Raw genomic sequence first — 27,990 nt, 5'->3', positions numbered from 1 at the left:
GAGACTAGCCATCGCGAAGGGGAATTTTGGAAGATTCCATCAATTTTGGCGCAGCACTTTTGGAGTTGGCTTCTAAACCAGTTGGAATGTCTTCCACCACTGAATGACGCTGTATCATTGTCAAGAACCCTTAAACTCTCCCGGTGATCAATTCGTACCCCTTTCATCTGATTACTCGTGTTGTTCAAATCTTTCCCAAGGTTATCACCAACACAGCTGGGGTTAGAGAGAGCATGTTCGTCATCATCGATAAACTGCAGTGCCAGTTCTTCCAGGTTATATGGGTTTTCATCTTCTTTCTGGTTTATCCCGGGTACACCGGTTACCTGACAAAGAAATTAGGATAATCAGCAAACAATTTCCCTTTACAATAATAATAATTGGTAAGGGTGGCCCGATACCAGTTTTTCCAAATCAATCCGATATTAGCACGACATCTGCCGATATTTGGCATTTTTTTCGATATGGAAATTGATATTTTGACGTTATCATCCATGTATTGTATCGTGACATCATTGTTTAAGGTAGTGGCCAGGCTATAAACCAATGAAAAATGCCTAAGCTGCCCAGTTACGTTACTGTACTCCGTTCACGTAAAGTATCAACAACACGGTGACCATCCCTCGTCCCCACCCCTTACCAGGTCCCTTACCTCGTTCTCTAAGCAGTCTTCTCGCTTCTTCTCGTGCACAATTTTGTAGTGTGTTACTCTATACCCCGCCTCTAGCTTCTGTGTTCTCTTGACGATGTCCTTGGCCAGGCTGGCACCTTCCGCGCGGTAGGAGAACAAATTTTCAAGTCCAAACAGCTCGCCTTTTCTATCCTTGTCTCCTTCCACTCCAGTGAAATACCTTCTCTCGTTACTTCCTTTAATTGCAATGTTGGCCAGTTGCTGCGAGAAAACCAAGGAAAAGTGAAATCTCACCATAATGGAAATTCAGCGAGACTGATGTGGTGTTTGTGTAAGCAATCATGCATAACAAGAAAGTATTAAAGAATATTTAGTAAAGGGATTACAAGGTAAGCAACGGGACATCAGTTAACCTGTTTGTAAACTTGTCTGAGGTAAACATTTCTTCAATTTTTCAGGAGGATATCAAGCGATACACTCGAACGCCCCGTCGATACGCCCTGAAAAAAATCCAAAGCCATATTAGATAAGACATTTTCTTAATAATAACTACAGTAAAATGCTAAACTATAACAAGTTTTATATAAAAACCACATGTTTTGACAATAATCACCACAACCGGGGACAGAATGATCAAATTTGAAAACAAAAGCAGGTTTGGGCAGGCGAGACACACGTTGGGCAAGAACATTTTAAGATAACTTTATCAGTGTTCACATCAATCTTCTTACTCACCTGTCCTGGGCTTGTAAATCGCTGGATGGATTCCAGTTTGGGTCAAATATGATCACAACATTAGCTCTAGTAAAGTTCAGTCCCAGACCTCCCGCCTTAGTAGATATCAAACAAAGAGAGATACTGGGGTCGAGGTTTCGCACAAGGCGTGTTCTGTCAGCAGGTTTAGTTCGTCCGTCCAACTGGCTATACACCAGTCCTTTACAGATCACAAATTCTTCTAGAATATCGAGAAGCTGGAAAAATGGTAAATGATACTGATAGCTAAGTTAATCGCTTGTCTGACGTTTGCGTCACTTAAATGTGGATGGCGACGTTTCGTCCACTTTACTACAGGGCTTGTTTAGAAGGTGTTACAATACGATATAAAATAACACTGGTAATAATCAAAGATTAGGGAGTGCGTTCGATATCTCGATCCCAGGCTCTCTCTCCTTTGCCAAGTTGGTGATTATGTCATCCGCCCCTGCAAAATCTGCAGGGGATGCCAGATACGCGTCTTAAGATCCATTCATTCAATAAACGTTGTCCCTTACAATCTCGACTCCAATCTATAATAGGAGTGCGTTTTTTCTACATCGAACGACATAAAATATAAAACATAAAAACAGTAACTGGTAATTACAGCGGCAAAACCACAGAGTGGCTTTTCGTCCACCGTTTCCAGGACGAATTTGAATTTGGAAATGTTGTTTTTTGTGGAGTGAGGGGACCGGAGACAGTACCCGGAGAAAAACCCTTGGAGCGGGGACGAGAACCAACAACAAACTAAGCCCACACATGACGTCAACTTCGGGAATCGAGCCCGGGCCACATTGGTCGGATGCAAGTGCTCTCACCACTGCGCCATCCCTGTTCCCTCAATATTTTCAATCTTTTAATTATTTCCCCTTAAAAAAGCTCCAAAAAATAAAACTGAAGCGTAAATATCCAGATGGATTACTCAGCTTTTCACTAAATTAACACTTTTCCTCTTATATCATATCAATTCCACAAATACTTGACCACTCGTCAAATTTTATACACCGCACTAGATTGAACAGCTAGCCTTCAACCTCAAATGCTTTATATGTTCCCTTTGATATACAAACCTGTGTTGATCGTGAAAATAGAAGTACTTTGCTGTGTTCCTCGTGAAACATTCCCATTAGTTTTTCTAGTACACTTTTATTTTGCCACAGTACTTTGGATCAGACAGCAATTCAAAAGACGACAACTCCGTGCAACCTGAAAACTCGGGATATCTGGCAAACACGTGTAAACAAAGATCTTTAGCCTGAGGAAAAAAAGAATCAAAGAAACTCGATGAATTAATGTTAGCTGCAGAGCCATTAGTATTTTAGATGGCTACGATAAGTTTAAAGAATAGTATTTTATAAATCAATTGTAAACCGCCTTGTTTTTTTTCTTTGACCGCTAGAACCTACCTTTTCTTGTTGGTCCAATGTTTGTTCAACAGTGGGCGCCAATAATGCGACGTGATTGGCCACTTTTAGAAGCAGCTGAAAAAATCTCATGGTTACAGTCTTGATGTCTTCACCATCAGAGCTGGGCTGTTAAGGAAACAACAGATATTAAGAATCACTTCACTTCAGAGAACGTAATGCACAGATGCAAAACTTATAACCACCCGCGCACAGCATAACAAACCGCACCACAGAAAGGACTGGGGTTTGTAAAGAAACTGTGGTGCTGCGTCGGTGGGGAGAAGAAATGAATGTTTGGTTTAACAACAGAGTTGATAACTAAAGGTAAATTGGCCACAGTAAAGAGATTCGATAATAAAGCGTTTACCCTTGTTATTACACGGTCATACAGAAAACGAAAACAAGAAACATTGTTAGAAGACTTTAACAGTGATTATTGATGAACTATAACTAGTTATTGAGCTTTTTTCTGTGTGCGTAGTCAACGAACGGCTCAGCTTGTAAACTACAGTGTAAAAGGCTTATTAAATAGACCTGAGTAATGGTCAGAAGCTTTCATTGAACAGTGGTAACTATTAATCAAATATTCCTAGAGCTCGCGTTGGATATGAGATTTAGCCAATGAAGCACTTTGCCCTTCGTTAACTGAAATCATCTCGTATACAACAAGCTCAAGTGAAATAATTATTTTATAAAAAACAACCAAGAAATTAGCTACGTCTTGTTGATTTCATTTGGAAGGACGACCACAAGACGACTTAATAACCATTATTTCTCGGCCGTCGTGATACAAAGAACAGAGAGAAGTACAGAGAGTACAGCTGATTCGCCAATGCGGTCAATGTTTAGGATTTCATCCACAGACTTAAAAGTAAGAACCACCGTTTGAAGCACGATAAACAGAAACTGAAACTAAAGGCTGGTTTCCATATGATCGCGGATCGCAGATCGCAGATCGCAATAAGGTCTGCGATCGTCTGCGATCCTGCGATCGTGATCGCAGACGATCGCAGAAGATAGAACCATGTTCTATCTAAAGGTTGGTTTCCATATGTTCGCGGATCGCAGATCGCAATAAGGTCTGCGATCGTCTGCGATCATATGGAAACTACTTCTGCGATCGTCTGCGATCCTGCAATCGTGATCGCAGACGATCGCAGAAGATAGAGCCATGTTCTATCTCCTGCAATCGTCTGCGATCAATTGCGATTGTTTGCGATCTGCGATCTGCGATCATATGAAAACCAGCCTTTAGATAGAACATGGTTCTATCTTCTGCGATCACGATCGCAGGATCGCAGACGATCGCAGAAGTAGTTTCCATATGATCGCAGAAGATCGCAGACCTTATTGCGATCTGCGATCTGCGATCATATGGAAACCAGCCTTAAAGAACTCTCAGATAGATGACCTTTTCAAAATACTGTTAAGGGAATAAACAGCACATGCCCTTAACCCTTCAAACTACTGAATGGGATCTAACCGTTCATAAATGTCAAATTACCTTTGTATTTCAACAGATATTTTACAATGACGTGATAAAAGCGTAATCCGACAGTTGTTTTCTTTCTTAGTGAACTCGTTTGACCTCAGTAAAATGATATGCTTCCTGTGCCACTGAATCTACAGAACAAGTCGAAACACGACCTGATATATATTGTGGATTCTTAGAAGTTTATAATCAGTGAACCTCGCACGAAAGGAAAGGACTAACATATCCTAAGCACGAACTGCACCACAGTGAACTGTTCTGAAGGCCGGCAAAGAAGACTAAAAAGTCCTCTGTGGCAGTCGCGACAACAATGAAAAAACAAAATCAAGACGAGAAGCGTACAGACAGATTCCGCAGCTTGTGTTCCATGTCTGGCTTGCTGTTGTCTGTTGTGTGTGGTATCGCACTTATTCACGTGGAATTCAGAATACAAGAACATCATCGACTGATATCACACTCAGTAACAACATGTGATCAGTTAGAGACACAAATCCTTCGTAAAGTACAGCAGAATTACGAAAGATGGCAAGATGATCAAGGGAGCCATTTACAAAGTCATTGGCGGGAAACAAGAGGTAAGAGTTTGGCTCCTGTCGTTGGCATTTTCAAAACATTTTAATTTCACAATGTATCAGTACTCCTGTCTGTCTTTAAACTCAGTTTCTTTCAGACAGTTATGCCAAAAAAATTTAAGTCAAAATTTTAAGCTTTCTCGATCTACCTCAAAAAGGAACTCAGAAAATAGTTGCTCTCAGCCAAGACAGCGTGACAAATATTTGAACCTTGGCTCGGTTTTTAGTAAACGTTTATCAGTTTATCATTCTTTATCTCTTTCCGTATCATAAGTTCGTTTACACCTTTTAATATTAATTCTTAAATTTTCAAGGTGATAAGGCCATCTGGTCAAGACAAAAACGCGCTTCACCCGATGATTCACAACAATCTGTCCAAACAGCTTTTGAAGTAAAACTGCTGATCAAACAAGAGCTTCTTCTGCTGCAAAACCAAATCTGCGCTAGAGATGAAACGCTCTGCCGCCCAGGACCAAAGGGTAACGCAGGACGACGCGGAAGACCGGGTCCCCCTGGGAAACATGGACCAGTAGGGCTTCAAGGACCAATGGGGATAAAAGGTGATCTCGGAGTACCGGGTGAACCTGGTCCCCCGGGACCAAGCGGCCCCCCGGGGATGAAAGGCGCCAAAGGTGAGCCGGGCCAGTCCATCTCGGCTCCTTCTCTGGTGCAGCGCCCAGTTGGAACGAGAACCAATGAAAGTCAAACAGCCATCTTGAAATGTACAGCACATGGTAATCCACCTCCTAAGGTCACATGGTCGAAGCTGAATTCGTCACTTCCGGCTGGACGTCACGTGATTGAGCCCAGTGGCGCTCTGATTGTGAAGGACGTTAGACCTGGAGACGACGGAGTTTACAGCTGCAGAGCTAAAAACGTGTTTGGAAGCGTCAACGCTACAGCGAAACTAACTGTTCAATGTAAGTTGTTCAGTGTGTTTTTTAAAACATATTTAAAAATATTTAAAAACAAAAATTAAAAAAATTTAATTTCAGTCATTTCTGTCAAGTCCGCACTTTCTTCCCAAGCGTCGTTTCTCAACGAACTGGTTTTGTAAAGTCAGTAAGTGTTATACAATTACTGTGACAACGGGTACACTAATCACTGCGTCAGATAAACCGGATTTTTTTTGTTCATTGTAGCAATTTTCTCGCTTCTCGTGTGTTTCCAGGGCCTTAACCTTATCATGAATCTGATTATACTACATTCTGCGTTCGATGTTTTTATGCTGCATTTTTTTTACAGTCGCTCCTCAGATTTTGTTGTCATCGAAAGTGAGGGCACAGTGGGGGAAAAACATCACCCTCGCCTGCACTGCTTCTGGTCAGCCGCAGCCGAGTATCACGTGGTCCAAGCCATTTGGTGGTTTGCCAAAAGATAGAACTGAAATCAAGAAAGGAAACCTAACGATCTACAAAGTGGAAAAGAACGACAGAGGAACATACATCTGTAAGGCGGATAATATTTTGGGATTAGACACAGCATTGGCTCAACTCACGGTATTTTCTCGTCTGCGGTTCAAAGTCCTCCCTCCTCACGAAGTGACTCCCGTGATTGGTTCAACTGTCCGTCTGCCGTGCGTGGCCGAAAGTGACCCCAAACCAACAATCACCTGGACAAAGGATGGTACGTCTTCACTTCCTGTAGACTCGCATGTTCTGTTGAATGGAACACTGGTTCTTCAAAACATCAAGACATCTCACAAGGGATATTACACCTATAAAGCGACTAATGCACTGACAACAGTAGAAGCTAAAGTCAAAATCAATTCCCCAGTTAATGCTGCTTCCTGTTCTGTGATAAGGAAATACGTCAGCAGTGTAAGCGGAAATTACGTCATTGATCCAGATGGCACAGGAGGTCTGGCACCATTTACAGTGCACTGCGACATGACTGAAAAGAATGGAGTTGGCGTGACAGTCATCAGTCACAACAGTGAAAGCAGAACGTCCGTGAATGGGTTTAACGGTCGAGGCAGCTACTTGCGTGATATTCGCTACACAGGAGCGAGTCTATCTCAGCTGGCGACTCTCACGAGAGTCTCTTCACACTGTGAACAATTCATCAAGTACGAGTGTTATAATTCGAATTTACTTTTCAACAATAATCCATTTGGATGGTGGGTGTCACGTGATTCTACTAAGATGACGTACTGGGGCGGAGCATCTGTTAGTGGTAAGTGCGCATGCGGAATGACCAACTCATGTGCAGACTCCCGCTATGGTTGTAACTGTGATAAGAATGACGGTGTATGGCGTGAAGACAGCGGTCTCCTCACTGACAAGACACATCTTCCAGTTAAACAGCTCAGGTTTGGGGATACGGGTACCTCCGAGGAAGGTTACCACACACTTGGAAAATTTAAGTGCTATGGCATAGCATAGACACTAACGCTGTAACGCATTAACTTGAAATTTATCAAAAAAGTTACTAAGTTACTACTACTACCACTATCACTACCACTACCACCACCACCACCACCACTACTACTACTACTACTACTACTACTACTACTACTACTACTACTACTACTACTACTACTACTACTACTACCATGGGAAACGAGCCCGTTTATAGTTGTATGTAGAAATAACATACAGTCGAACCTCCCGTAAGCGACCACCCATAATGTCGAGGATATGTGGTCGCTGACAGGAGGTGGTCGGTTACCAAAGGTCAGACCATAGGGGGTCTAAATTTGGGGTAATTTACATATGGTAATTGCGGAGACCTAACCCTTTTGCCAGTGCTTAGTAATAACTAGTAATAACTTTTCTTAGCTACAAGTATATTAAGAGTGGTCCACAATTATTCTAGACAAAAAGGTCTAAAGTATTAAGGTCTATGGCGATTATTGCCAGTGTATCTCATAAATTACTTAATACAGCGATTGAGACACTTCCTGTGAAAGAAACTTGACTATTTTATTACTCCAGATGGCACTGTCTTAATTTTTCAGGGTACTGAACATAATCAAAAAGTTAACAACTCTTTTATAAAACCTGTGATCAGGACGTGGTTACAAGCATTAAAAACACCAACAAGCCTGTAGGTTGCAAAACAATCCTACACTTGTGCGTCGATAAGTTTGGAACTATAACATTCTCAAACTCATTAATAATTCATAAAGTGACCAGCCAATAAATAATGTATATTTTGGTCAGGTGGATGAGTCTTGATACCCAATGAAACACCAGATGAAAACACGCCGTGTCTGGATATCAAAACAAACGTGTGTTTATATCAAAACAAGATGCCCCTCTAATGGCATTACACGGAATGCTTAATGTAGCCCCAATTATTCCCCATTGTATGTTTCGCAGATATTTAAAAAATATCCTCCCTTGGCCATTGAAATAATTGTCTGAATGGTTTTATTCAGATATATTGCGTGATACTTATCGTTGTGTTACTAGGAATCATACCAGAAATAACTATGCAATAACGTCATGACCCCGCTGAACTGGTCTGGCCTCCTCTAGCTCTAATCCTTCGCGTTGATCATTCGATCTGTTTTTTAAAGCGGATTTTCTTTGCTGTGAACTCTCCCAATTTCCGCCGTTTCAACTGTCGAGTACTACCTAGAAGTTATTATTTCGATTTACTGCTTGAAAAAGGTTGGTTTTCTCTCTGAAAACGGCAGATCTGGAGTCTTAAATTCAGACATGTGGCCGCCATTGAACGAAAACAACTTTTCCAAATGATGATTTGCTTTGACGTCACACAAGTAGAGATGAGTGGGTCCCCTCCCTCGTGATATACGCGCAGATAATGGAGTTTGATTGGGCCGCTTTTGTTCAAGACAATCAAAACAATAGATCCCTTCTGGGAGAGGGAAGAATTTAATCTAGTTTTAATGAATAAATCAAATGATGATTTGACGTCACACAGACGTGATGAGTGGGTCCCCTCTCTCGTGATATGTGCCTGAAAAATAGATTTTGATTGGGCCGCTTCTGTTGAAGACAATCAGAACAATATATCCTTACTAGGGGAGGACAGAGTTTAATGCATAAATTAATGTGCACATTTGTGACACCGATGAAGAAAAAGATACCCGACCGAAACCTAGACACGTCATGCCCTGCGGGCATTCCGTGTAATTACAATAAAAAAAGAAAACATCTCAATATTGCTGTTTATGGTCATCAACTTACTACAACACAACAAAAGATGCTTTGAGAACTCAGACTCCAGTAAGCGGCGCAATATTTAGAACCTATACAGTAAAACATTTTTTTTTTATTTGAAAAGTTAGATTAAAAGTAAAGACAAACACTGGTCACTTCTAAATACACATGCCTACCTCTTGTCCTTATAATCCAAAATATTGAATGCGGATACGCCCTTCAACTCCTCTAAATGCCTCTTTAGAACGCATACCATGTCCGTTCTGAATATCCAACCCGCCATCGGGAAGATAAGTCAGTCGTCCCGGGTGTTATTGCGTTCGACGTAGGAAGACCGCACTCCTAATACGGATTGAAGTGGAGATTGTCTGGGGCAGCGTTGATGCTGGAATGAATGGACGGCTCTTGCCGTTGGGACACGTATTTGGCATTCCCCGCAAATTTTTTTTTAGGGGCCGATGACATGTGGCCTCAGTTTGTCAAAAAGTCAATACAGTGGAACCTCTCCTTACGGACACCTCTATAATACGGACACCTCTCTATAACGGACAGTTCACTTGGTCCCTGAGAGACCGAAATCCATATAAAGCCTACCTCTCTAAAATGGACACCTCTATAATACAGACATTTATTCCTGTCCCCTTGGTGTCCGTAATAAAGAGGTTGACTGTAATAAGCTCAGTGTAATGACCAGATTTGGCAATTTTCTTTCTACCAATACTACGCTATGCGTATACAAGGTATTTATACTCGGACCCATTTTCATTGCTACTCTATGGCGAGGCACTTCTGTAACAAGCGTGACTCTGACAAACTACACCTTCTAAACGAGCGCATTCTGCGGTTAATTTTTTAAGATTAGAACTCTGACTATAGTAACTTACTCAAAAGAGCGGGAACCACAAACCTGGTAAACAGGTGCACGCAAAGTATGATTCTTTATGTTTTCAAATGCCTGCATTTTGGTAAATACCCTAAATACTTAAAATTCTTGTTTAATCTGCGGTCCAGTACTTATTCTTTAAGAGGAACTGATATTTTCACCCTGCCTAAAACATGTACCACCACCTACAGTCTTGATTCTTTCAGTTATTTGGCAGCCAAATCTGGAACCCACTTCCTAATCACTACCGCACAATCACTGATTTCAACTTGTTTCGCCGGCTAACTTTGTCTTATAATCATATTGCATAAATCTTTATGCAATCTTAAATTTTTTATCACTAGTTAGCTAGAAGAAATTAGCATTCATGCTACTTTGTAAATTCGAGATTAAATAAAGTTTGTCTCTATGTATGTATGCACATCACAAAGCAGAGAGAGCCTGGGAACGAGATCATCGAACGCATCCCTTATTTTTGATTAGTATAATTACTCAGGTGATTATAGAGATTCTGTTGATCTGATTGGTCGAGGATTGCGTCATATCCTGCTCTAATCACCTCGCGCGAGGTGATTATAGCGAGAGCACTAACTTTCAAAATGGCCGCTTTGCGATTTGTTGACGTTCCTGAAAAAGAATTAAATAGGATGAAAGAAAATGCAATTCCAAAAGGCACTAAAGATGCAGCTAAGTCCAAGGTGATACTTTTCGAAAGTTAAAATATGAAAATTTTGCTAGTTGTAATAAAAAAAACCCTTGTAAATTGCAAGTTGTCGATGACTTAAAATGACGACAACAAATTAAGTTAAATTCAAGCAAGATTTTCTTTATTAACAGAATGATTTCACAAACAAAACGAGTTTAAGACAGAATTTGAAGGCATGGAAGTAAACAAGATGATTAAATGTCGCTGTAAGTTTTACGTTTCAGTGACAAGGAAAGAAAACAGTTTTTTTAATCTGAAAACTAGTTTGTTGTCGGTTCGAGCGGCTCTCTACCACCGTCTAAAGTCACCGCCTCACAACAAAATATTTTCATCTGTGACAACCGTGTACTTGTTCAGTGAAGCCAATAAATGACTTAATTCCTACCTGAAGCAGCTTATCTCCGAGGGCAATTTATAAACATCCGTTAACCGGTGAAGCCATCATGTCAACAAGAAATTGTGCAATAAAATGCTATCGCTAACACTTGTGATCCCGGCTCGAGTTTTACACCAAACAGCCTGGCTCATCTCCATCTATTTTGGTAAACGGGTCGGAGAAACCCAACATTCATCCAAAGAAGTCAGTGCTTCGTCTCAATGAAGCGGCAGTTAAAGAATACTGACATTCTGCTTTGAGGCCGTGTGCAGTTTATCGATTGCGCATGTAATTTCGATTGAGCATGTGATCGGCAGACTGCGCGTCTCTGTTCATTGACGCGTGACGATTTGAAACAAAGAAACAAAATCGACAATTTTCGGACGGTACTTGTTTTTCTCTGATAATCACCTGCGTAATTATACTAAAACAATTATTCGCCTCAGGCTCAGTAAATATTGGTGAATATTCTCCTCGACTTCGTTTCGGGGAATATTCACCAACATTTACTTCGCCTTCGGCGAATAATTGTTAATTATTACAAGTTTAAGTTAATATTACCCAGATTCTACTGTTCTTTACATGCTTTGTAGCAACACTTACCTCGGTGCAAATTCATCATTTAAGCATGAAAAACATGCAGTAAAACAGATAAAAAAGTGCAAGTAAATTTTTATTGGAGTTTTACACCATTCATCCACAAAATAAATAGTCACTTACCTTACACGGCATAATAAACAGCACCACAGGAAGGTACTGCTCACTAGCTTTCATTTGAATGGCCATATTTTAGGATTTGATCTACAGACAAAACGTTAGAAGTACCTTGCACAACATAATCAACAGTACCACAGGAAAAACTACCCTGTGGCTTTCATTTGAAAGGTCACAGTTTAGAATTTCATCCACAGACTTAAAAAAAAAAAAAAAAAAAAAAGAGCTACCTTGTACAGCATAATAAACAGCACCACAGGAAAGTACAGCTCAATAGCTTTCATTTGAATGGTCACACTTTAGGATTACATCAACAGATTCAAAAGTTAAAACCACCTTGTACAGCATAATAAACAGCACCACAGGAAAGTAGTGCTCAATAGCTTTCATTTGAATGGTCACACTTAAGGATTTCATCCACAGACTCAAACGTTAAAACCACCTTTTACAGCGCAGTAATAATAATACTGTTGAACAGTCCGGTTAAAACCGTAAAATGGTATTTAAATGCCAAGCACAGTTGGATCTCTCTGATGATGAAAAAATAATTGAAATAAACAGCAACCTCCTTCATGATCAATTTTGAATATTCTTATTCCGGTTCATGAATGACAAAATACACAGAATATCAGTTCACAAAAGAACGCACTTTAAGACGTAAATGAACTCATCTAGAACAGAGGTAGGTTTCTTCTCCTTGATAGTATCTTTCTTGTCTGTCTTGTCCATCTGTTTGTTTTGCTTTTTATCTCTACAACTTTTTACTTTCTTCACAGTTTTATCCACTTTCTCACTTTTCCCAAAATCTCTACAACAACTAGTCGACAAAAATTCGTCCAAAGTTGACTCAGAAATAACCGAATTATCATCAACGGATGAAGCTTGAAATTCAACCGCGTGTTCCCTGTTCCATTCCCACGCTGATAAACTACAGTTTTCGTCTTCTGTTTGCCGTTGATTTCTTTGATTAAGTTGACAGTCCCTCGCTTTAGTTCTACAGTTTCTCGGATTTACATCACCAGTTTACTTGTGCGTCATTTGGTTCGCTGCATTCAAAAGTTTCGTTCATACTTCTCTCTAATGGTTCACTCATTCAGTAGATTACTCACGGCAGATAGCTCCAACTTTAATTTCGTTTAATATATCGTAAAGTGTAGGGGTTTCCGCATTCCTCGTCCCGAGCTCTGGCGCTGATAATTCTTACTCTAGCGATCGTTTGTAACAAACCTGTTGAGGCCTGGATATTCGCCAGGAATTTGACAAAAACGACTTACCAAGACAGAAACGAATCCTCCAGGCTCTTTCGGTTTTCTATCATAAACTGCTGTTGTTTAGTGTTTCCGCATTTCGGGGCCCCACCCCCGAAAAAAGCCGTTTGGTTGACCACTCGTGTTCTTCATTTAAACAAGTACATTTGCTACATATTTTCTCTTCCCTGTGATATAAATGGAGTAGCTTGGAGTTCAGAGAATACTTTGTGACAATCAAAAAAAAAAAAAAAAAAAACGCTGAGTATCAAACTTGTCATCGACTAGCAGCTTATCTAGAGTGACGTAGTAATACTCCTTGTTGCTTTAATAATTTCACAGAAACCGACCGCCTCGGCCTGGATACTAACCCATACCAGTGTGAAACAGTAAAGCCTCTTGTTCTGTTGAGTCTCCTTATTTTTCTGATGTGGTTTGTCCGACATTATGCATACTTAAGCCAGTTTTAGCAAAATACTTAAAGTTAGTTTGCATCATTATTTTCGCGTGTTTGATCGCACGAACAAAACCCATAAATTAATAAATAACAGTTATGGTGGAAAACACAGACTGTCCAAAATCAGTCACTATATTTGTAAACAGATTACTGGGAGAGGAATGTGTAGCACACTGTGATATGACAATGGGTCATTTTGATAAGGAGTTTTGTTGGTTTCAGTTCAACTTAGTTTAGTTCACTCACATGACAGTCAAGTTGAAACTCTTTTTATTGGATTGAGGCACAAATGATGGCCTACACCTGATTACGGTCTTTTATATTTTAGAGGTTTGGCAGCTTGTTTTCCGTTGCTCCGATCAGCTAAGTGAACCATTTAACATAGCTACAACCTTGACCAATTGCATTTAGGACACTTGGCAGTCTGAGTTTTTCGGTATTTTTCTTTCCTTCAACAACATTACCACAAAGGCTCTGTAGCGGTAGTGTCTTACCGATTCAGTGACGGCGGATTAGCAGAATTTGTCCTAACTTGTGGTTGGTCTCTTGGTTTCTCTTTTGGTTTGGTGTCCCGAGAGCTCTCACCAAGGTCATCACTTTCATCGCTTGTCTGTGACAAAACAAATATGTCATTGATGAGTTGCTTTGAACCTCGTTATGAAAGCGAGGCTTCGTGCATAGTTTTTATTGTGAAAATGAACTTTTCATTGATATGGAAACAAAACTACTTTCCAACTAAAAAGCTTTGCACTTAGCATTAGTTTCGTCATGAGGTTCAAATCAACTCGGAAATGGACTTTTAGCGAAACATTTACAATGAGGACGGGGAGTGGGCTGCGTTTGAGTCGATACCGAACCTCCAAACTTTTGCGGAAACTTTCGAAACGTTGTGAACTTTCTTCCACGTCTCCAAAAAAGGTTCACAAAGTCTATAACGCCTGTATTTTATCAGACATCGCCAATAATCGGACAAGTTGGTCTGGAACTAACGACTTGACTGACCGTCGGGGATTTTAACGGAAATCATACTTGAGTGTATTTGATGAGGAGACTTTCTGGGGATTGTTTTATCTGAAGTTTTACTGTACCTCCAAAGCAGGAAAACAGTTCAGTGCAGGCTGCTATGAAAACTGCCTGAGTTCAAACACATCCTGCAAAGCCTGTTTTGACATATTATTTTCCGCTTCACTTGGTCCAACAATGTGTTTGTTCGCATGCGAATAACGAACTCCACAGGATTTTAGAAAGAAAAACAGAAAAGTTACCGTCTCGTTACTCACGTTACTAAGCAACCTTACTACTGCACGCCACGTCAGTCCAAAACTATTTGTGCCGCGCACTGTAGACAGGACTGGGATTGAGTTGCTCCTTATTGGCTAAAGAGCGATCTGTGTGTTGATTTTTTAAAGCCAAAATGTCTGACTGGACTCACCATCGGCTCGTAAATCAACTGAAAAGCAACTTTTATACTGCCATGATACAAACTACAATCAACAAGAAGACAGGCATAATTTGTTTACAGAGCCATTAGGATGATCAACAAACAGTTTCTCTTTACAACAACAATAATTGGTGAGGGTTGGCCGATTCCAGTTTTTCCAAATCGATCGGATACCAGCACGGCATCTGCCGATATTTGGCATTTTTTTCGACATGGAAATCGATATTGTGACGTTATCATTCATGTATTGTATCGTGACATCATTGTTTAAGGTAGTGGCCTGGTTATAAACCAATGGAAAACGCCTAAGCTGCCCAGTTACGTTACTGTATTCCGTTCACGTAAAGTATCAACAACACGGTGACCATCCCCCGTCCCCACCCCTCCCCAGGTTCCTTACCTCGTTCTCTAAGCAGTCTTCTCGCTTCTTCTCGTGCACAATTTCGTAGTTTGTGACTCTATACCCCGCCTCTAGTTTCTGTATTCTCTTGACGATGTCCTTGGAAAGGCTGGAACCTTCCGCGCCGGTAGAAGAACAAATTTTCAAGTCCAAACAGCTCGCCTTTTCTATCCTTGTCTCCTTCCACTCCAGTGAAATACCTTCTCTCGTTACTTTCTTTAATAGCAATGTTGGCCAGTTGCTGTGAGTAAACCAAGGAAAAATGAAATCTCACCATAACGAAAATTCAGCGAAACTGATGTGGTGTTTGTGTAAGCAAGAGTCTTAAATATTAAAGACTTAAATAAAGAGAAATTAAAGTACCTAGATTGTGAATAATACAAAATTTATTTATGTGGGATTGATCAAAAGGAGGAGCATAATTTCCTAAACATTACCAAGATAGTATTAAAGAATATTTAATAAAGGGATTACAAGGTAAGCAACGGGACATCAGTTAACCTGTTTGTAAACTTGTCCGAGGTAAATAATTTCTTCAATTGTTCCTGAGGATATCAAACGATACACTCGAACGTCCCGTCTTTGGCCGATACATAAAACATTTTCTCAATAGTTACTACTACAATAAAATGCTCAACTACAGCAAGTTTTATATAAAAACCACATGTTTTGACAATAATCACCTTACATTATACAATTTTTCGTTAATTTGTAACGCAACCCTGATGTGAGACAAGCTGCGTACAGACTGCGCATGTGTAACACCCTTTCCTAACTTTATGCTGCAGATAAGTGGCTATCCAAGGCATAAAATGTGTTGGTTGAAGAACATTTTATCCACTGGATAGCGATTTATACACTGGAAACAGTTATCCGCTCTTTAAACAACCGGGAACAGAATAATAAAAATTAGAAAACAAAAACAGGTTTGGGCGGGTGAGACGCACGCTGGGCAAGAACATTTTCAGGTAATTTTATTACTGTTCACACTTGAATCTTCTCACTCACCCGTCCTGGGTTTGAAAATCACTGGATGGATTCCAGTTTGGGTCTAATATGATCACCACATTGGCTCCAGTAAAGTTAAGTCCCAGACCTCCAGCCTTGGTGGAAATCAAACAGAGAGAGATACTGGGGTCGAGGTTAAAGTCTCGCACAAGGCGTGTTCTGTCAGCAGGTTTGGTTCGTCCGTCCAACCGGCTATACACCAGTCCTTTACTGATCACAAATTGTTCTAGAATATCGAGAAGAAGGAAAAAAGGTAAATGATACTGATAGCTAAGTTAATCGCTTGTCTTGTCTTATTGCGTCACTTAATGGTGGATGGCGACGTTTCGTCCACTTTACTACAGGTCTTGTTTAGAAGGTGTTACAATACGATATAAAATAACACTAGCAATAATCAAAGATTAGAGAGTGCGTTCGATATCTCGATCGCAGGCTCTCTCTCCGTTGCCAAGTTAATGATGATGTCATCCGACCCTGCAAAATTTGCGGGGGATGCCAGGTACGCGTCCCAAGATCCATTCATTCAATAAACGTTGTCTCATACTATCTGGACTTCAATCTGTATTAGGAGTGGGTCCTTTCAACGTCTAACGCAACAAAATATACAACATAAAATAAGTAAATGGCAATTTTAGTGGCACAACCACAGAGTGGCTTTTCGTCGACTGTTTCCGGGTCGAATTTGAATTTGGAAATGTTGTGTTTTGGTGGAGTAAGGGAACCGGAGACAGTACCCAGAGAAAAACCCTTCGGGCAGGCACTAAACCAACAACAAACTAAGCCCTTATATGGCGTCAACTCCAGGAATCGCGCCTGGCCACATTGGTGGGAGGCATTAGTGCTCTCACCACTGCGCCACCCCTGCTCCCCCGATATTTACAATCTTTTAATTATTTCCCCTCCAAAAAGCTGGAAGAAATAAAACTGATGCGTAAATATCCAGACGTATAACCCAGCTTTTGGCTAAATTTACACTTCTCCTCCTATATCATGTCAAATACGCAAATATCCGACCACTCGTCAAATTTTAAACGCCGCACTATATTGAACTGCTAGCCTTCAACCTTAAATGCTTTATATATTCCCTTCGACACACAAACCTGTGTTGATCGTGAAAACAGAAATAATTTGCTCCGTTCCTCTTGAAACATTCCCATTAGTTTTTCTAGTACTTTCATTTTGCCACAGCACTTTGGATCAGACAGCAATTCAAAAGACGACAACTCCGTGCAACCTGAAAACTCGGGATATCTGGTAAACACGTGTAAACAAAGATCTTTAGCCTGAGGAAAGAAAAAAAGATTCAAAGAAACTCGGATGAATTAATGTTAACAACACTGAGAGCTATGTTAGTATTTTAGATTGCTACGATAAGTTCAAAGAATAGTATTTTGTAAATCAATTGTAAACCGCCTTTATTGTTTGACCGCTGGAACCTACCTTTTCTTGTTGGTCCAGTGTTTGTTTAAGAGTGGGCGCCAATAATACGGCGTGATTGGCCACTTTTAGAAGCAGCTGTAAAATCTCATGGTTACAGTCTTGATGTCTTCACCATCAGAGCTGAGCTGTTAAGAAAACAACAGATATTAAGAATCACTACACTTCAAAGAACGTAATCTACAGATCCAAAACTTAAAACCCAAGACGTACAGCATAACAAACCGCACCACAGAAAGGACTGGGGTTTCTAATGAAACTGTGGTGCTGCGTCGGTGGGGAGAAGAAATGTATGTTTGGTTTAAAAACCGAGAGTTAATAACTAAAGGTAAATTGGCCACAGTAATGAGATTCGATAATGAAGCGTTTAGCCTTGTTATTACCCTTGTTATTACACGGTCATACAGAAAACGAGAACAAGAATTCAACTTTTAGGATATCATCCACAGACTCAAAAGTAAGAACCACCGTTTGCAGCACGATAAACAGAAACTCAAACTGAAAAACTGTCAGATGGATGACCTTTTCAAAATACTGTAAAGGGAATAAACCGCATCGGTCATTAACCCTTCAAACTACTGAATGGGATATCACCGTTCATAAATGACAAATTACCTTTGTATTTCAACAGATATTTTACAGTGACATGATAAATTAAAAGCGCAATCCGACAGTTGTTTTGAACTCGTTTGACCTCAGTAAAATGATATAATATATACTTCCTGTGGCAGTGAATTTACAGAACAAGCCAAAACACGATCTGATATATATATATTGTTGACTCTTAGAAGTTAATCAGTGAACCCCGCACGAAAGGAAAGGACAAACATATCCTAAGCACGAACTACATTACAGTGAACTGGTCTGAAGGCCGGAAAAGAAGACAAAAAAGTCCTCTGAAAATATTTCAATTGCGAAGTTTGCCGATGGAAAAATGGAAAAACAAGATCAAGAAGAGAAGCGTACAGATAGATTCCGCAGCTTGTGTTCCATGTCTGGCTTGCTGTTGTCTCTTGTGTGCTGTATCGCACTTATTCACATGGAACTCAGAATACAAGAACATCATCGACTGATATCACACTCAGTAACAACATGTGATCAGTTAGAGACACAAATCCTTCGTAAAGTACAGCAGAATTACGGAAGATGGAAAAATGATCAAGGCAGCCATTCTAAAGGTCAATGGCGGGAGACAAGAGGTAAGTTTCGCTCCTGTCGTTGGCATTTTCAAAACATTTTAATTTCACAATGTACCGGTATACCTGGCTGTTTTTGAACTCGATTTACTTTCTCACACAGTTATGCAAACATTTGTAACCTAAAAGTTCATCTTTGTCGATGTTATTCAAACAGAAACTTGGAGAATTGTGGCTCTCATCCAAGACAGCGTTACAAATATTTAAACCTTGGCTCGGTTTATAGTAAAAATGTCTCAGTTTATCTTTCTTTATTTTTGTCTTATATTAATTTTAAATTTTCAAGGTGATAAAGCCATCTGGTCAAGACAAAAACGCCCTTCACCCGATGATTCACAGCAATCTGTCCAAACAGTTTCTGAAGTAAAACTGCTGATCAAACAAGAGTTTCGTCTGCAGCAAAACCAAATCTGTGCCAAAGTGAAAGCAGAACGTACGTGTATAATGGACAAAGGTGGGGCGATCGAGGTAGCTACACGCGTGATATTCGTTACACAGGAGCGAGTCTGTCTCAGCTGGCGAGTCTCACCAGCGTCTCTTCACACTGTGAACAGTTCATCAAGTACGAGTGTTATGGTTCCAGGCTCCTCATAGATGGAATGGCCTGGTGGGTGTCACGTGATTCTACTAAGATGACGTACTGGGGTGGAGCATCTGTTAGTGGTAAGTGCGCATGCGGGATGACCAACTCATGTGCAGACTCCCGCTATGGTTGTAACTGTGACGCGAATGACGGTGCATGGCGTGAAGACAGCGGTCTCCTCACTGACAAGACACGTCTTCCAGTTAAACAACTCAGGTTTGGGGACACTGGATATATTAACCACAAAGGTTACCACACACTAGGAAAATTGAAGTGCTACAGCATAGTATAGACGGTGACGTAACATAATGACCAAACAAAAAATTAGTAAAAGTTAGTGAGAGAAAATCAACTCTTTTTACTCATGCTTGTTCAGCAACGAGTCAACATTTGGGCTCTCGTTTTTGTGGCTACTGCCTTCTGGGAAGGCGTAACCACTATCACTATGCTTTCGTGTTGAGTGTAAGTCCGTAAATCGAAAGCTTTCGGAATTGGAGAATTTACACGAAGTTGTGTCGAGTTCACCACGACAGGTTGACGAGATCTTACTCGGCTTTACTCGTACGGAAGATCGTTGTGTTTCAATTCAAAATGGCTGCTGCGTCTCTCATGCGTGAATTTTTAAGGTGGCAGTTTGTGGTTCTTGGAAGGTAAACAAAGGTTATCAATACCGTAAATCAAAAGAACAACTTCTAAGGAACACTGAACTGCTTGAAAAGAGGAAATCAATGAGTTCATAGCGAAGAATTTTCAGTTTGAGATTGCGTCAAGGCGAAACATGTGCGATCGCAAACAAGATCTGCAAATCATCACATGAGCTGTAGACGTTCTCGGAAATTTTTGTGTGATCCTAAGAATCCACTTTACAAAATACTACAGGTTTGAATGTGAATTTTAGCGTGCTTTATGTTACATTGATCGATTTGTCATATTTCAAATAGCTTTGGCGAAATTTTCGAAAAAGGTACCCAGTTTAATAGAGCCGAGAAATTGTGCTTTTGTTCTTCATTTCTTTCATTTTATTTTTGTTGCCCCCGAAAATTTGTTTTCCAAACCAAAAGATCGGGCAATTTTTATACATATATATATCCAGCTATTTTGTTTTCGTCTTGTTTTTAATGCCATAAAGATTAGCCTTGCCATTAACAATTTATTATCTCAAGAATTTTACTGATCAAGGTTTGGAAAAGGTCCGGCATTTTTCAGCGTCTTGTTACTAATCGTTTTGAGAACAGTTTCTTGCCGGCTATGTTATTTAGAAATTACAACCGCTAGATTTGATATTTAGAGTTTTTATACCCAGTTGTAAACATGCTATTGTAACTCAATCCCTAACTAGTGATGTCACTTTTGAACATTTGTAAAATTTAACGCAATTCACTTTTTTGTGCAATGGTATTTTCTTTAATAAACCATAAACCGTTGCTGTGGTCGTGCAAAATTTAGAGTTTTGAATCTTATTTGTTAGACAATTCGCTTCACATTATCTAGGTTCTACTCTACTTACCATGTTACAACATTTGCCCCTGTCCACCCCACTGCCACAGTCACAGGGAAAGTTCTTTTTACTGATCAATTCCACATCCGGGTTCTGAAGGAGAGTCTGATACACGTCTTCTCGGAATGATGTCAGCGGACAAAACACTACCAACTCATCTGGAAAGAGAGAAAAGGAAACCTTAAACTCGACAAACCGGTTTGAAGGCCACCTTAGCTGTAATAAACGTACCTTTGCTAGGCAGCTGACTTGCTATCAAGTCTTTCGTCCGTCGAAGCAAGAATTTGCCAATTTTATCTTTGAAGATCTTTCGATTCTACCGAAACAGTAACAAAAAAAATCCCAAGGCTTAGAAACGGTACGCGTTCATTGGACATCAGGTTTTGGCAGGGCTCATCCGAAAACTCGCAATAAGATTGCCTATCAAGGAGCGGTGTATTTCTCGATAGACCGTCTTCAAAAGCGTACGATTTGAAAATGGTCAAAACCCTTTAAAATACAGGTAATTACCTTAATTTCCTCGGCATTGAAAGAAGGAAGAAAAATACCTTTCTAGCTTTGATACGTCCAAAGGACTTCAATGCACAATAAGCGCCAAAGAATACAGTATGGATTGAACGGGACTGGACTCGAGGACCTTAGGGATACTGGAAGAAGCAATCTTTCCTTCAGCTACCAATGCTTTGGAAGCAAGGCATTTATTTTGAAATTATCTGTCACTTTTAAACCTTACTTTGTCGAATTCTTCGATTTTTTTGTCAGGTGATCGATAGTTTGCAATTGGGATTTCCTTTACTTTAGGAGGCTCGTTACCATAGTAATTTTTATGAAAACACCAAAGTTAACCATTAGTTTCAGAGTCTGTAACTGATACATGATGGGGAAATTTCTTTCGAGATTTTATTAGCACATCACGTTTCACTGTTTCTTTCGGAATCGCACTTTTCATGATTTTATAGTCAAATATCAAAACATTTACTTTCAGGCAAGGCCTCTATCATGGACAGAGGGAAAATTATTTCTAAGAGAATTTAGAGCGTATAAAATGGTATTTCAATTGAATACGTGTCCGTTTGGCAGTTATGCCTCTGTGCTGGATCGAGATTCTTATTTCGGTAGAAAAGCGTGTTCTGGTGTCGTGTATAACTACAATGTACTTCGTTTGCTGAATGAAGCTCACACACAGACTTAGCAACCATTCTATGAAAGCGCACAATAAGGTTTTAATTTCGTACCATAATGAAAGCTGCGCTCTTATCTTCCAAACACCTACTAAGACTCACAAACGTATATTACTACCTTTCGGATTCGCTTCTTTCTGAGGGACCTCATTCTTCGTACTTTACTATCTGTGTACACTTACTTTTCCTGGCTAGTGCCAGTTTTCTTTTGGTTGCATCATATCTCTGCCCTTCTCTGATTGGTTTACCAAACTCTAGGTTGAACTGCTTAGCTTTCCCCAGACTCCCTGGGTTTGCCCAGTCCAGCGCGCACCAGAATCGCCCCAACTTGTTCTGAAGTGGTGTCCCTGTAAGTCCGTATCTATATTCAAACGAAATACAAAAGAGAGACGATACTGTGCAACCACAATCTCCAGACATAAGCACTGGATCAGACCAATGTTTCCGACTCACTTTATGTTGGCTAGCCAGTGATGGATTGACATCCTTCCCCCCTCCCCCCCCCGCCCCCACCATACAGGCGGGAGTAGTAATACTTCTCGTTGCTTCATAGTTACAGAAGCTGGAGTTCATTTGCCAGCTGCGTTGGCTGCCGTTGCTTGCATGTAACTAAAACAATCATTTAATACAACCGCTGTACATTAAAGGATTTATTTATCACCTTAATTCTCTTGACATTAAGAGCTTTAGCGGCGATAGTTATCTGAGCTTTGCGATCTTTGATGAACTTCATCCATGATCATCGCCAGCCATTTGACTTTGTCCAGATCATCCTGAGGAACGAAAATGGAAGAAAAAGAAGGATACACATATTTAATACATCCTCGCCAAACATGTATTATGGGAGCACAAAGGTCAATTAATGTCTTAAATTTCGAGTAGTCTTTTAAAGCCTGGTTTCCATGTAAACGTAACAACGTCGCAAACAGTTTGCGATGGCCTTCACTTTTTGCGATTCTGTTTTCCATATTCCTGATTACTTTATCCAACCTCATCTCGTAACATCGTGAAAAAAGGCGCGAAAATCAAAGATGGCGCTTGTAAACCGAAGGTTTTTGCCTCGTGCTTAACTTCTTCTTCTGTTGGAGCTGTTGCGCCGAAGAAGGTAAAGAACAATTGTCAAGAGACGTCACCGATTCTGGTCCGATATATTTTCGATATATGTTCATTAAATTCACACTATTTTGACTGGTATCCTTCTCATTGCCACAATCATACTCCGACGCAATTTTCATTACTTATACTTGCCTCTGATTCAATCGTCGCCGATTGATCGCAAACAATCGCAAACACTTTGCGATTGTATTCCTTATCGTTGTTTCCTCGCTTTTGGGTTGTTAATCGCCGCAAACAAAACGGAAAGATAGAATTTTTTCCATCTCTTGCGTCTTGTTTGCGATCATCGGCGATTGGTCGGAGATTAAAGGTGTTTCCATCTACGTAAACTGTTCGCGATCAAGCCATCGTAAGCTGTTTGCGATTGTTTGCGACCGAGTTACGCGCAAATGAAACCAAGGCTTTATATCCCTCTGGAATAGTAAACCGAACGAAAAACGCACGCGCGCGCGCGCGCGCGAGAATTGCCTGCTGCGAGGAGACATGACACGCGGGAGGGGATTGTCGCGCGCGTTCGTATATTTTGGTTGGTATTTCTTTGGGGGTCGTTACTTATTTACCTGTTTTGTTCTTATTAGCTTTTGTGGTACAACTCACCAAATGATTTCTCATAGTTTCGTAAGTGGTAAATACCACATCCAGTCGTTCTCTCAAGGCACGTTGTAGAGTGTCCTCTCTGGTGTTACCATGAAAGAGTCCCGTCTTATAATGCCCCCAGGTCTCTAATTCTTCCTTCTAGTTGTACATCACAGAGCCTGGAGTGACTATCACAAACGTGTCGGTCTCTTTGCGGCTAACGTCTTCTTTCTGAAAGAAAAAAAATATGTTATTGCTTTCAAAGAACACGTGAAAGTGAAATGGTTGATTAACTTCGTAAGTAGGACACCAGGCTAGGATTAGGAGAGCAAAGGACCGTAAACATAGGCGATCTTTTTTTGAATGTGTTTTTAGACAGTTGCAGTGTTTTTTGGCGGCGGTTTCAGAATCTCTACGTAAACGTTTCCGATTTCCGCCGTAATTTTACCACGTCCTTTTTTTAACCTTTTGATTCGACAACTTTGTTCCGATGAAGCTTAGCTTGAACACAGGCATGGATTGGGAGCGAAAGGCAGTCTTAGTATGCCGATTCTGACATAGTGTGGGCTCTACTCTGGTCGCATGCAAAGTGCCCGGCAATTCAGCAATTGTCAGTAGTTTATACAGGCGTTAAGAAATCACAGAAGGCTCCCGTGTGGTGTAAACAGCCCTTCACATCGACTGACGACCGATTTAGTAGATTAACACCTTCCACCACCATTCGTGAGTGAAATTAATACATCAAAGTTTCATCCCTTAATTTTGAGGAATACCAAAGCTCTCTGAAGATGACCTGATGAACACCAAAAAATATCCATTCAACAAAAAGGCCCCAGCACCGCTGAGTCCTTTGGCTTGTTTCGCTCGTTGGAATGGATACAGATAATCTTCATTTACTGAATTGTTTTACTTTGGTTTTTCTATCCATGAATTTGCGGAATATATCAGCTTTTGTTCCAGTTTTTCCCAAAACGGCCGCAATGAAAGAAATAACCTGAAAGATCGGAACAAAATGCATTTGGTTCAAAGTCCTTTCGCCCACAATAAATTCGCCCCGTACCTTTAGCTGTTTCGCTCCTCACATAAAGAATTGGCTCTGGCCCGCGAAAAACTCAATTAAAAAGTTTCAAACAACAACTTTTTAAGTTTAAAAATAAACTTCATTACCTGAACTGTCTTTCCTAAACCCATGTCATCGCCAAGGATTGCTCCGGTGTTTTCCGAGAAGTGTTGAAACAGGAAGCGAACTCCATCTCGCTGGTAATCTCGAAGATAACGGTTAATGGTGGCTGGGACCTAGAGTGTAATGTAAAGATAAGCTCACAAGTTAGACTTCCACTAAAGGATGACTCAGGGATGAAAACATAGTAAAAAGACGCTTTATCATCAACACCATCATCATATTAATAAGGGGAGAGAGCTAAAAGAAGAAGAAACAGACGTTTTCAATCAAGTGTCGTAAAACCAAAAACAAAGCAATTACTATGGCTACTCACAAAAGACGCAAACAGAGCAACGAGCCAATCATAATTCGAAGCAAATACATGGAACCGGCGCCAAACGCGGGAAAATGCGTGCGAACAAGTCACGGTTGGTTTCGGTTTGTTTTCTTATTGGTTGAGAAAGTAGCGCGAGTTTTGCCAACCAATCACAGAGCGCCGTAAGGGAAACGCGATTTACTTTTGACACTCAATTGATAACCGTTTTAACTTAACAGGGCTTTTATTAGTATTCTTACCTGGATCACCGGTTGAGCATCAGGCAATGAAAGAACCAAAGGAACTGAGGGATACTGAGCTGGCTGAGTGAATGATGGTCTTTCCATGTCTTGATCATCAAAACCTGGATACAAACATGATCGAAATTAGTTCATAAAAATTGACATAAACAGCTAGTAATCTGAGCTGGTCAGCCTGGCAAGAGTGATTATTGCGTTCGACGTAGGAAGAACGCACTCCTAATACAGATTGGAGTCGAGATTGTATGGGACAACGTTGAGTGAATGAATGGATCTTGGGACGCATATTTGGCATCCCCCGCAGATTTTGCAGGGGCGGATGATATCATCAGCAACTTGGTAAAGGAGAGAGAGCCTGGTGACATCGAACACACTCCCGCAAAGGTCGCAAATCACCGTTTCCAAACGTTTTAGTCAGCAAAAACCCAAGGAAAGGTCTTCCCATCCCCGCCCACCCCCCCCCCCCCTCCTCTTGTAAAACGGTGACAGAACAGCTGTATAAGTTTGCTTGTATGCCAGAGGGTTAATCTGAAAATGCATATTTCTGCCTAATTAATGGTACAAAGCGAGAAGTTACCAATCTGTTCCAAGAATTAATCTTTAATATTGGATAAAATCCACAAGAAATTTCTGGGCCAATCGGAATTCGAATTCGAATTCCGAGCCAATCGGAATTCGAAGCAAATAAATGCAAAAAGGCGCCATTATGGGTGGGTAGTAAACTTTATTACTGTGTAAAAATCGTGTGGAAAAAAAAATATAGGGTTACAAAACTAACTCATACCAGAAGTAATTTAGATCAACGAATATTCAATTATACAAAAATTGAGATACACTAAACTCCTTATTAAATGTTATCTAGCTACGGTCAACTATTGACTTACGGACATCTCACTATTACAGACACCCTGGTGACATGGACAGCAGCTAAATCCCGGGCCAAAATAAATTACAGATGTTTGACTGCAATAAATTCCCCCATATATGGACACTCGCTACTAAGAACACTAACTCACGGTCCCGAGGGAGTTCGCAATAAAGGGAGTTAACTGTACTACATGCAAAGTCCACAAATCCCACAACCCTCTTTAACCGTCAAAACAACAGATATTTAGAATAACTTCACTTCAGAGAACGTAATCCACAGATACAAAACTTATAACCACCTACGCACAGCATAACAAACCGCACCAAAGAAAGGACTGGGGTTCTAAAGAAACTGTGGTGCTACGTCGGTGGGAAGAAGAAACGAATGTTTGGTTTAACAACAGAGTTCATAACTTAAGGTAAATTGGCCACCGTAAAGAGATTCGATAATAAAGCGTTTGCCCTTGTTATTACATGGTCATACAGAAAACGAGAACAAGAAACATTGATAGAAGTCTTTAAGAATGATAATTGATGAACAAGTGTTGGAATTCTTTATTGAGGTTGTTTTTGTGTCCTTGCTCAACCAAGGGCTCAGCTTGTAAACTACAGTGTAAAAGGTTTATTAAATAGACTTGAGTACTGGTCAGAAGCTTTCATTGAGGTCACTATTTAACAATTATTCCACCAGCGCACGTTGGACTAGAGATTATGTATAGCCAATGAAGAATGTAGCGCTTCGTTGACTGTAATATAAATCATTTCATATCCAACAAGCTCAAGTCGGATAATTGTTGAATTGAAAACAACCAAGAAATTTGCTATGTCTTGTTGATTCATTTTTGAAGAACAACAACAAGACGATTTAATGGCCATCATTTCTCGGCCATGGTGTAATGGCTGATATGATCCTCTGATTAATTCGTGAAACGCGCGCGTTTTACTGTGTTAAAGGCAAAACGGCCAGTGATGGTCAAGGCAAAAAATGCAAGCTGACCAGTCTGCTTGATTTTATTTAAATGCAATTGGATTTCAAGAACTGAGAGTTTAAACTGAGAAGTTCTTTCTTTGCTTCTTTGTAAAGTAAAAATATGGGAGACTGTTATCAAAGCGGTTGACTTTATCGTCTGAAAACTGCTGTGCGATTTTGTACCACATGACGTGGGTTGCTAAATGAGAACCAAAGAAAACTAATCGCTCTTCGCCTCCAATTGTTCATTTGTCGTACAATCTATCAGCCTATCCTCCGATATACTAGCTGCCAGAAGGGGTTTGTTTACTAAATATTGCATGGCTGATCAACCAATCAAAACCCTGAAATTACATTTTCCAATGATCCAGGTTTTGAAATTAGGATTATATCAACAGCCTTAGCAGTTAGAGCCATTACTACAGTAAAGTACAGATTAGTCGGTCAATGTTTAGGATTCCATCCACGGACTCAAAACTAAGAACCACCGTTTACAGCACGATCAAAGGAAACTGAAACTGGACAAATGCCAGATGGATGACCTTTTCAAAATACTACAAAGGGAATAAACAGCATCAGTCATTAACCCCTCAAACTACTGAATGGGAT

At 40.4% G+C, this 27,990-nt stretch overlaps 2 protein-coding genes and 1 pseudogene across 2 annotated transcripts in view; 2 read left to right on the top strand and 1 right to left on the bottom strand.

Annotated features, from left to right (window-relative positions):
- LOC146463599 (contactin-2-like) overlaps window positions 1-27,990 on the top strand; it is a 119,576-nt gene that overhangs the window by 15,889 nt on the left and 75,697 nt on the right. The gene's annotated exons all lie outside the window — the stretch shown is intronic.
- On the bottom strand, window positions 5-27,798 carry LOC146463607 (DNA excision repair protein ERCC-6-like 2; annotated as a pseudogene).
- LOC146463608 (roundabout homolog 2-like) lies at window positions 4,596-7,290 on the top strand. The gene is made up of 3 exons (XM_085084351.1): window positions 4,596-4,860; window positions 5,172-5,777; window positions 6,103-7,290. Exons 1-3 carry the CDS (start codon window positions 4,596-4,598, stop codon window positions 7,239-7,241), a joined length of 2,010 nt encoding a protein of 669 aa, XP_084940477.1. The 3' UTR covers window positions 7,242-7,290.

This window comes from Pavona decussata, unplaced genomic scaffold (assembly GCF_977016875.1).
Source record: "Pavona decussata unplaced genomic scaffold, jaPavDecu1.1 SCAFFOLD_175, whole genome shotgun sequence".
Taxonomy (NCBI): domain Eukaryota; kingdom Metazoa; phylum Cnidaria; class Anthozoa; order Scleractinia; family Agariciidae; genus Pavona; species Pavona decussata.
This window is presented reverse-complemented; position numbering and strand designations above follow the sequence as displayed.